Here is an 11,569-nt window from a genome sequence, read left to right as displayed (position 1 = left end):
TCGTCAATAAATTTAAAATTATAATTTTTTAATATTTTCAACCATCTCATAATTTATTTTACTTTTTTATTGGAGATAATTAAAACTTCAAATCAATCATTTAGTATTTAGCATATCAAAATAAAAGCAACCTTACACAATTTTAAAACTAAATAAAACTTTTAAAATCGAATATATATATATATATATATATATATATATATATATATATATATATATATATATATATATATATTAAATTTGAAAAAGGGAAAGGAAAAAAAAAAAAAAAGAAGAAAAGAAGAATTATCTTAGAATTGTAGAATGAAAAATTTGAAGCCTCAAGATTTTTATATATTGATGTCCCTAAACAGAGTCGTGGCTGGATGACTTTTATCCTTCGCTTTCACATACTCTTTTTCCTTTTTCATTTCTTTTTCCTTCTTCTTCTTCTTCTTCTCCTTCTACAGTCTCTTTCCATCTTCCCCTTCATTCCCTCCCATTACTTATATACCTTGATTTCTTCCTCTCTCCATCCCAACTTCAACTCTCTCTGTTTTCTCGATCCCGATCATGGCCGATTCTTCTACTGGTAATCGCCATAATCTCTTCATTCTGTTGTTTGTTTTTTTTTTTCAATCTGTTTCTCTTCTTTTACTTTGATCTTGCATTCCCTTTTGCCCGAATGTCAATCTATGATGTGGGTTTTCTCCCTTTTTTGTTCTTCTTGTTGTATTACCCTGTTCTGTAATCGCTTGTTTTTAGGAATTTTTTTCCCTCCGATCTCTCTGGCTTGTTTGTTTTGACTTTGCATGGATGTTTCTGATTCCGCATCGGGAGGGTGTTTCTATGTTTTCATGATGTGGGGTTTCTTAGAAACCGTGGTTTGATCTTAGAGGATGGAAATTGAAGACTGTTTTGTCGTTAATTTGTGAAATTAGGATGGTTTTTTTTTTTTTTTTTTTTTTTTTGTGATTTGGAATTTGCTGAGACGTGTTTGATGATTGTTTGTATTTTTGTATTTCTAAACTCGGGTCAATGATGAATTGTTTTCTAATTTATTTTTGTTTCTGTAAATGGATCTGATTCTAAAACGTCATTCCTTATATATATGGCCTTGTAGATTCATCCTTGAATATTATTATTGGAATGCGATTCATAGAATTTTGTTGTTGTTCTTTATTTTTATTATTGGAATATCTCAATCGGTTTGTAATTTTGTCTTTGTTCGTGATTTTCAGTGGTGGAAGCTATTGATGGAACTATTTCTGTAGCATCTGCATTTGGGTGTCATCAAGAAGGTACTAACGAAACATTTAACAATTTTTTTTTCCGTTTTTTAATATTTCCTTTTCCCTTCCTCTCATCAGAAGTTAAGGGACAAAACATCTATTTCCATTTTAATTTTTCTATTAGTTTTAGGTCTCTCTCTCTCTATATATATTATCAACATTGTTCTTGTTCTTGTCTGTTTCTTGGATTGCTCTAAATTTATACAATTTACTTTGTCCCACAAATCAGTAAACTTCTACAGTTTTGATTCCTTCTTTTCATGGTTATGACTGATTATAAAATTTGGTATAATCTATTTTGTCATTGTAATATCTTTTACTTGAGATTTCCAGTTCTAAACAATCCAGTTTCTGGAAGCAAGATTTTGCTTTAGAGAAGATTTCTTTGGTTTCAGATTATTCTTAATTTATACCCATTAGGATTCTTTTTTCTCAAAATTAATCTTGAATTCTCTTGCAGTACAATCTAAATAATAGATACAATTTCCCTTAATAGCTGGCCACTCCTTTGCTACAAGCAGTTATTTTGTTCATTGTTTATTTTGGAGTCTGAATGAGCTAAATGGTCCGAACTTTTAGGTTAATGAAATTTTAACAAATTCCACTACTGTCTTCTTGTTTAAATCAGCTGTACAAGACAGAGACCACAAGTTCTTGACACAAGCAGTTGAAGAAGCTTACCAAGGAGTTGAGTGTGGAGATGGAGGTCCTTTTGGCGCGGTTGTTGTTCGTAACGATGAAGTAGTTGTGAGCTGTCATAACATGGTTAGAAGAAACACCGACCCTACAGCACATGCTGAAGTCACTGCAGTTAGGGAGGTTGGTACAAGATTTTAGCCCGTTGCTTGTTGTTTCTTCTCATGTTATGTGCACAGTTTTCTTGAAGTACTTTGGATAAGAAATTTGACATTAAAAGTGAAAAGGAAGTTTGATCATGAAATTTTGTCTCCCTCCAACCATATGATACGAGCACCAAGATTGATAGAATTAATTGAACACACATGATCCTTCTGTCGTAGATCTACACCTCCACCTCCCAAATTTGAACTTTTGGAAGCTTTTGTTCACAACATATAATTAATTTTTTCCTTTATGGATTTTCTTTGCAAGTGAATTGTTCATAGCATGCATGGGACCTGGATTTCTTTCCAGAAGCTTTGATTTTATTTTCTAATCCACATATGCTATTCAAGTTCTTTTTATCACGATGAACTCAACTCTTTCTTAGTAATTTCTTCCGTGAAAATTTGGACACAAGTGGTGAACTCTATTGATAATCATCTGTTTGCTGTTGAAAGCTTTTAAGCTAAATCAATTGGATTCACTTACATTTTATATTATACTATTCTACTCTAGGCTTGCAAAAAGCTCGGTAAAATCGAACTTTCAGACTGTGAAATCTATGCATCTTGTGAGCCCTGTCCGATGTGCTTCGGTGCCATCCATCTTTCAAGAATCAAGGTATGTTGTCTGAATGATTTGGATAGAACTGTTTAACCGTCACAGGAATCATCTCATCTGATTTGTTTCCGTTTCTTTCGTGTTCCTGAAAAAACAGAGATTGGTTTATGGAGCAAAAGCAGAAGCTGCAATTGCCGTTGGGTTTGATGATTTCATTGCTGATGCCATAAGGGGGACTGGGTTTTATCAGAAGGCTCATTTGGAAATCAAGAAAGCTGATGGGAATGGTGCTGTCATTGCTGAGCAAGTATTTGAGAAAACTAAGGAAAAATTTCAATTGTATTAAATAATTATCCTTTTATTTTCTTTTTCTTTTTCTGTTTCTTTTCTGCTAAAATAAATAAATATCAAAATGTTCATTACATCTAATTCATGGAACACTCATGCATTTGTAGCTTTAATTTAACTTTTTCAATCAAACACATTTTCTGTCTCTTTAAATTGTTAATATCAATGCTATGCCAATCTTAATTGATTTTCAATGGTTCCTATTACTATCTCTTACTGATTTGGACATCGAAGGCTGTGTTTAGAATTGCTTTTGTGAGCTTTTACATCGTATTTATGAAAAGAACAGATAGCAAATGAATCCACCAAAATCACTTTTAGCCGAATAATTTTAAAATTATGTTCCCATATGAGGTTTTAACCTTAACCTTTTTTGGCGATAGAGACATCAAATCTATCTATATAATACAAAACCTCTCTCTATATAAGCATAATTTTTATGTAATTAGTCTTTTCACATCAGTTTCTTAATCAATATTCAATATAGCTTTAATTCTTCAACACATTAAATTTGATCTTAATCCATGAATTTAGGTTTCATTTGACTTTTATTTTACAATTCTCTGTCTTCTACCATTAGTTGTCCATGATTTTTCTTGGAATTTCTGTTTTGCTTTCCATTGTTAATTGCAAAATTGAAAATATCAAATGAAAAGAAAAAAAATAAAAAATCCAATTGACTAATTCCATGATTTTAGGTAGGAAGGAATCTTCATTCATAATCAATTTTCAATTTAGGTTGTCTTCTATAGTCAGTTGTTCATTGACTTTTCAGATAAATATCTATCATTTTCTTTGTTTTTTTTTTTTTGGCCTCAATCCCATTTACAACCTTACATTTCATAGATTCATGTAGAATTTAATGTTTGGGGGTAATTGAGAGTTGATTTCTTGGATAGATGCAATTATTACCATTACTAAGAACATCAATAGAGGATGATCCTTTGTAGAACTAATTGTTTTACAACAATGGGAGTGTGACCATGTGAGATGTTTATGAAGCTCGTTGTACCCAATTTATCGAGCACTTAGCTTCATTGACCGTCTTGATTAATGTCATAGTGCGATTGTCAGACACTATTCGACGAGTTGGCTATGTAGTTAGCATGACTTTGTCCATAATTTTTAGTGTCCAGTGACCAACTAAACACATGAGTGGATTGAAATACGTAAGATAGATTTTTCTTATTCATCCAACTTCATTTCAAATCTTCATGATATTTACATTCATCGCACAAACAAACACACAAACCATCTTTGATTTCGTTAAGAAACTTGAATCTTGATTAGAAGAAAACTCCATGCAAAGTGTCTGACAATCTATCAATAGTAAGAGAAGGTAATATTTTACTATATTTATAAATATTTTTATAAGTTTTCATAAAAATGGAAAAATTAAAAGAAATTAAAAGAGAAACAATAAAAAATTGAAATTAATGGAGAAAAAAAAATATTAGACTACTTATAAACCTAGCCATGTTTTTCAGATGATAGGTATTAATTGTATGTCAACGAGTATATTAGTTATAGAATTGATGCACTAAATTATATCATCATATACAGATAGATACAAATAGTAATCTATATTGATTTTTACGGTCCATCAGAAGTAAATTGTTATATTTTGTAAATACTTTGGTTTGTTTTGTTAAATTTAAAAACAATAATTTGTTGTTATTCTGAGTGGACATAAGCATACACAAATGTCACCAAACTCAATGGGTGATATTAATTCTTGTAGGCCCAAACTATATTTCAAAACAACACATTCTTCTCAATGGATTATTCCTTTTCCTTCACTTTTTAATGACTTTTATTTTTCTTTCTCTTCCAATTTCAAGAGCTTAAATCAGAATAATTATTTTGGGATAACAAAAATTATATTTTAGTCAACAAAAAAATATTCTTAAAAATTTGTGGAGTTTATTTAGACGAATAAAAGTGAATGCATATAGCCATTCTAAAGATATTTAAAAGGCACTTTAAAGTTAGAAGAAAGCATAGGCACCATCTTTTTTATAGTTGGGTGACACTTAGGTCAAACACAAAACAAATACATATCTATCATTTTAGTGACAACGGTTAATCTTCGATAAAATGCAAAGTTTTGTTATATATATAAATATTTTTAACCGTTATTCATTAAAAATAAGATATCAAAGCGTCAAAATATTTTTGCATGGTATATAACACTCTCGAAAATGGAAAAAGCCAACAGACACATAATTGGAAATACTAAAAAATTTTACGTTAACATGGACAACCAAATCTAAATGATTTTTTTCAAAATATTTTAGTTCACATTTATATTTGTATTTGGTTCATGATCGTATTTGACCTTTGAGATTTGGCTATTCAAATTTGCCAAATTTAAACGATTTTTTAAGATTATTTGTTGCCGTTTAGATTTGGCTATTCAATATCCCAACGATTTTTTCAAGATATTTTATATTTGGTACACGATCTTAAAGAACCAAATAACAATTTAAAAAAAAAAATTTATATTTACTACACGATCTTGAACCAAATAAGAATTTAAAAAAAATAAAAGAAAAATTGTAGAAGATAAAAAGAAAAATTGCATAAAGAAAATGGAAAGGAAGTACAAATAGAAATATTTAAAAAATTTTGAAGAAGAAAAAATTGCAGAAAAAGAGAAAAAATTCGATGGAAAGAAAATAAAAACTGCAACAGAATAAAGACAATAAAAAGGAAAGAGCAACCTCAAACATTAAAAAAATGGTCAGCTTTACAAACTTTATCACTTTGTTAAACGAGCGGTAAATATTTTAGATAATTAACCTAGAAACAATTTTTTTTTTTTTATTTGATGTTTATAAAATTTAAAAAGAGTTTAAAAAGGTTATAAACAAAAAAGAAACAAACCAAACATATGAATAATGACAAAGTCAATGGAAACAATGGATCACTTAAAAGGGCATTGGAGGTTACAGCAACCACTTCCACCAAAACATCATAATAATATATATATTGCAAACTTTATATATATATATATATATATATATATATATATATATATATATAAAGTATCACTTTCAACTGCTTTCACCATAATCACTTTATTCATAAGTCAGAACAGAACTAGGACCATTTAAATAATGGCTATGCCATTAACAATCCATATGTCCTACCAATTCCCACCCTAAACTCAATAGCAAATAAAACACCTATGGCTATTTCAAACTTCAATTACTTCCTCTATCTATGATCGTACTAAAAAAACAAAGAACAAAAATTTTTTAGTCTCAAGATTTTCGGTGTAAATTGTAATTTCCAAAACATTACAATTTGAGTTTTGTTTCAATTGTAAAAATCACTCATAAATTTGGGTGGAAGTTAGTAATTATATCCTTAATTTTTTGAATTGAGCCATCTACTAAGTGTTAAATCGGATTAAATTGGACCTTTAGACCTACGTAATGGTAAGAATGGTAACATTTTTATAAGCTTGAAGGTTCGATTCTTATAAATTTCGACTCTCAATACCCTAATTTTAACAACCGAGAGATTGAGAATGTAAACGCAAGTGCATGTACCACCATACTTCAAAGATGGTTTTTGCAATTTACCCTTAATAACAATGTCATGTTCTGAATGTCTATTAATTTACAAGAATTATAGTTTTAATTTAATGGAAAAACAAAGTTTTTTATTCTTTTTTATATGTGAATGTTCAAACTACATCGACTAATCTCACACAACAACCTCTATCCCTACAATATTTGGACTATGAACAGAACAAGAAGAGGGAGTCTGGCAATCTGAATATTATAAGCATGAACTAAGAACAGAACAAGAAGATGGAGTCTGGCAATCTGAATATTATAATGATTCGTTCAAATATGTTAAGGTCATGATGATAATGGCTGCATATGAACTATCAACAAATGGTATAATTAACATGTCAGCACAGCAATCCTCAAAATTCTAGAAATCCAAATTTTATCATTCAACAAAGCCCAAATAAAAATGAAAAATATGCTAAAACTATTATTATTCATTCCTTGAAAATCTTGGCAGCATCTTCTTATATTGTCATTCAGATATAGTTTTAAGCATCTTATAAAGATTAATAAAAAAAGAGAGAATATTTGCTTTAACTTCTGACTTTCTAGAAGTCTCTTTCACACTGTGGTTTCTCAAAAAATATGTAATCAGATAACTTTTAAGAATCAAAACTAATATAAAACTATTCACAAACTTCAAAAACAAAACAAACAAAGCTGAACTGCTTAATAACCCCATAGGAAACTTAATTTTTATCAATTGAAAACCAGAAATCTTTCACCCACACATTTGTAATAACTGATATCAGATATGAGGGAGAAAAAAACAGTTCATATTGTATTGAAAGACTTGAAATTCGAGTTCTTTCATTATGTTTTGTCCTCAGTCACTCACGTACAATATGAACTGCTGAAGCTAACCATGTTTTGCTAAGTTTTTATGGTTGGGTCACCATAAGGGAGGTGTTCCTAAACTTGAGGCGCTATCATAGATAGAAATTTAAACATCACCCAAAAGGAAAAATGGGTATGAAAGGGAGGATTTTCCTTTGTTTTCAGGATCATAAACCATTATCAGAGATCATAAGAACACATAATAGAACATATACTATCAGAACCTGCAGTTACATTCATCAATGGAAGCAAATTGATGAACCAAACTATGTTGAAGAATGAAGATAAAAAGATGATGATGGTGGCAATGATTTAATGGATTTCATGAGTCAAAAAACTATGTTATATCAACACATTGTAAATGAGTGGTTTTATTATAAATTCATTTTTACAATTATTCTACCAAATTAACCAAAGGATGCCACTAAGTACACTATCAACCGCAGATCAAACATTTATCAAGAACTAAAAAGGAGAAAGAGAAAAGAGAAAGCCAAAGCACTTACAAATAATACCCAATTCTTCAAAGTTTCAAACTTTCCTCAAATCTTCTAATGCCGTCTTAATTTGTTCCTGAACCAACTCCAACCTCTTTGAATAAACCTCCAGTTCCAAAATCTGCTGCTTCCTCCACCTCTCATCCGCCATTTCTAATCCACCACTGAAATTCATGGAAGCTCCACTGAAGTTCAATGGAATTGGATGCAAAGCTAATCCACTAAACCCTCTGCCTCCACAGAGCCCACCTCCCATGGAAGTGTTCAACAATTCCTTAAACAATGGCGACAAGCAGCTCTTCACCGTCTCCTCGATCAAGCCAGCTACCGCTACGTTATTGACATTTTCGTTGTTGTTGGCGTTGTTGTTGGCGTTGCTGTTGTTGTGGTGGTGGTGGTAGATACTATTCTTCTCTTTATTCAAATTCTCATGGGAAGAACGAGGCGCTTCCATTCTAATTCCCGATCCAGGCCTTGAACGCTTCCGGGATTTCGGAGTAGGCGTCGGTTTCTTCTCTGCACAATTCGCCATCATTTCTTCGTTTCTATGATCCATGTAGCTAGCATAAGGAGTGGGAGCAGGCTCATCGTCATCCAAAGCGTTGTCGTCAACACCAATTCGGCCAGTATTACTCCAGATCTTGCGAGAGATCTCAAACGTAGCTTGATCGTGAGGGCTTTTAAAATTAAAGTCCTTACCAGAGCTAATCTTACCAATAACGTTACGATATTTCTTCTTCAACCTCCGAAGCTTCTCCACAAGCTGATTCTTGTTAAAATCCAACTGTAATTTAGACTTGATCTGGTCATAAAACAACGCGGTATCATTCTGATGATGATGAGTCGTACCACGCTGCATCGTATAATCTAAAAACCCTTGCAACAGCTCGATCTCATCCTCATCGGTCCAAAGACGTTGAAACAACTTCCTGGACTCATCCAAAGGCTTCTTCTCTCCCTGTAAGGTCAAAGGCTCCGCGGTAGCAGTTTCGAGACGCTGGCGAATCAGATCGGCTGAGGAGATTGAAACGATCGAAGGAGGAGGAACAACGGAGACAGCCGGGGGAGTGGCGATGGTGACGGTAGCGGAGACGGAAGGGACAGGAAGGGCGCCCGCGGAGGAAGTCGAAGGAGAAGGTTCGTCGTTCAATTCTTCCTCTTCCTCGTCGTCGTCGTCGTCGTCGAGAGATTCCTCGTCGTCTTCGAGGTCTTCGTCGGGGAAAACGGCGTCGTTGCGAGGATCCATGGAGGAGAGAGAAAAAGGGAGAAGAGAAAAAGAAAGAGAGAGAGAGAGAGAGAGATGGTGGGTTTGTTTTTGTTTGGTATTTGGGTTCACGAGGTTTTGGTTTGGTGTTATTTTTGTTGCGATGGCGTGTGAGAGAGAGGGTGGGTTCGATGGACTTCAAGGCCCCCTAACTTTCTAACCCCCACGCGCTTATCTTGTGATTCCTATTCATTTTACCGTAACCTTACAACAATCTTCATCGGTTTGTTGTGCATTTCGGACGTCATTTATCAATTCATGACGCTTATGTTATTTTAGGGTAATCCTAAGAGATCAATGTAAATAAATAATAAAAATAACTGAATCCTATCCGATTCTTTCTGGTGTTGTTTATTTGTGTTCTGACATATGAAGGTCCACGTCTAGTTTTGTAATGAAATATAATGCAATCTGAGAGTTATTGTTATCGTTAATGTTATGATAAGTACAAACATTATTATTGCTGTTTACATCTTTTCTATACCATCGTTATCGTCATCCGCTTGACCCTTAAATGAAGAGGTAGAGGTAGAAGTACCATTAATAGTAAATTTGAAAAAATTCATAATTTTAAGTAAATTCGATGAAAAGACGTCTAAACAATTACATTTGGGATTAAAACTTATTACAATTAATCTATCAATTCACCAATTTTCATTTTCATTCAGGTTTGGCCAATGTGATCCAAATTGTGTTTGGTACATTGTGATTATTTTTTCCTTGAAATATTTTAATTGTTGTTTTTACGTGTGAGATAAAAGTGAAATGCATAAAAATGAGTGATGTCCGAAATGCATCTAAATACCAATCTTGTTTGTTTATGTCAAAGTAACGGTAAATTTGTAATCTAGTAAAGACACTTAAGAAAAACACAAGAAGAATCAAGATACTAGTGTGGCATTTACACTATGTTTCCAATGTTTTTGTTGCTATGAGAGTTTTAGGGTGAAGACGAACACTTACTTTAACCTATTGTGACGTTTTCATATAAGAGTTATGAAGTTATATTAAATTGCTTCTGGAGGTGAATGAGTTAGGAATGAATTTAGTATGTTTTGTTAGGTATTGACTGAGGAGAAGGTTAGTTTGGACTTTTGATTAGAACTCTTTTCTTTTGTAGTAGGGCCTATGATGCATTTAGCATGTGTTTATTGGTGGAGGAAACTTGTGAAAGGTTGTAACCAAAGTGAATACATTTATAATATGAATTAAGTTACTTCTCCTACTACTCATGGTCGTACAATCGTTTACCCTCTCTTTATAAGTGCCCATTAAGTGACCTTAGAGCTACAAACCATTAAGTTCAAGTTCCAAAGTGAGTTGGCAAAGTAAAAATGAAGTTAAAGGCCAAATGTCCAAGTTCATATGTCTTACCGATTCTCACCCTTACTCGCCTGTTGTAAACGGTTAGCAAGATTGGGACATTTCAACAAAAAAAAAAAAAGAGTCGATGTATTTCTCTAATTTTTAAAAGACAAATAACAACATTAAATATTAAGTTGGGAATAAATTGATAATTTTGAAACTGAAATAATTAGACATCCCGAACGTGTGTGAAAAAACAAAAAGATATCACTGTTTTTACTCACTAAGTCAGCTTTTACTCAATAAGTCATAAACAATTTATAAGAAGGTTAATGTAAGAGAGATGGGAGATAGTGAACACAGAGAGTTACTATCCCACAAACCTTTTCCTAATTTTAATGGTTGATTGGGTATTAGGATAGAAGAAATGCACCAAGATAGATATTGGACGGCACCCATACAACCATTACTCGTATCATTTGGATGTCAATATATAATGCCATGTTTATTCCAGGACATAGATTTAAGGGTAAATTGCAAAAATCACCCAAATATCTTTAAACTTTCTAAACTAAAAATTAAATCCCAAATTTAAAAATTAGACTATCAAACTTATTTAAGTTTTTGCACTTTGGAAAATATGGATCCCTATTATATGATCAAAGCCCACACAACCTCATCCAGAAGAATATAAAAGCTTGCACAGCTACTTGATATATCAAATCTTTCACGTTTTCTACTTCACCTACTATATAGGTTCGAAGAAATCCCTCTCAGTTAAGTATCATATCAGAAATAATGACAATATGACAGCAACTTGACACGACTAGATTATGCATATAGACCCTCTGTAGCCTCAAAAGCTAAAAGAAAAATATTATGCTGACGAATTTCGATAAGAGGATTTAGATACAGCCCTCTATGACAGCAACTTGACGCTTTATCAAAGGGGAGAAAAGTAACAGATATCACACCCGAAGATACAGCCAAAACTCTCCATTAAGGAGCCACAAATTTAGTCCCTTAAACTTATGAATCAGCCTCAGAGCCCCAAATTAAGAG

The 11,569-nt window shown here is 32.4% G+C and overlaps 2 protein-coding genes across 2 annotated transcripts; one reads left to right on the top strand and one right to left on the bottom strand.

Annotated features, from left to right (window-relative positions):
- The first annotated feature begins 340 nt into the window (after window positions 1-340).
- On the top strand, window positions 341-3,165 carry LOC103492254 (guanosine deaminase). Its single transcript, XM_008452551.3, has 5 exons — window positions 341-571; window positions 1,221-1,280; window positions 1,900-2,090; window positions 2,628-2,732; window positions 2,830-3,165. Exons 1-5 carry the CDS (start codon window positions 553-555, stop codon window positions 3,016-3,018), a joined length of 564 nt encoding a protein of 187 aa, XP_008450773.1. The 5' UTR covers window positions 341-552; the 3' UTR covers window positions 3,019-3,165.
- Window positions 3,166-7,740: 4,575 nt separating this feature from the next.
- Window positions 7,741-10,611, bottom strand: LOC103492252 (probable transcription factor At3g04930). The gene has a single exon (XM_051081312.1). It carries the CDS (start codon window positions 9,182-9,184, stop codon window positions 7,973-7,975), a length of 1,212 nt encoding a protein of 403 aa, XP_050937269.1. The 5' UTR covers window positions 9,185-10,611; the 3' UTR covers window positions 7,741-7,972.
- Between the last annotated feature and the right edge of the window lie 958 nt (window positions 10,612-11,569).

Source organism: Cucumis melo, chromosome 2 (assembly GCF_025177605.1).
Source record: "Cucumis melo cultivar AY chromosome 2, USDA_Cmelo_AY_1.0, whole genome shotgun sequence".
Classification (NCBI taxonomy): Eukaryota; Viridiplantae; Streptophyta; class Magnoliopsida; order Cucurbitales; family Cucurbitaceae; genus Cucumis; species Cucumis melo.
The sequence above is the reverse complement of the archived record's forward strand: the minus strand, read 5'-3'. Positions and strand labels throughout refer to the sequence as shown.

What these genes read in the sequence shown, in the direction of transcription:
- LOC103492254 (XM_008452551.3), top strand. An exon ending in AAGTCACTGCAGTTAGGGAG is followed by an intron (nt 2,091 to 2,627) that starts GTTGGTACAAGA and finishes ATTCTACTCTAG; the next exon opens with GCTTGCAAAAAGCTCGGTAA. An exon ending in TCCATCTTTCAAGAATCAAG is followed by an intron (nt 2,733 to 2,829) that starts GTATGTTGTCTG and finishes CTGAAAAAACAG; the next exon opens with AGATTGGTTTATGGAGCAAA.
- LOC103492252 (XM_051081312.1), bottom strand. Translation starts at nt 9,184, where the DNA reads ATGGATCCTCGCAACGACGCCGTTTTCCCCGACGAAGACCTCGAAGAC.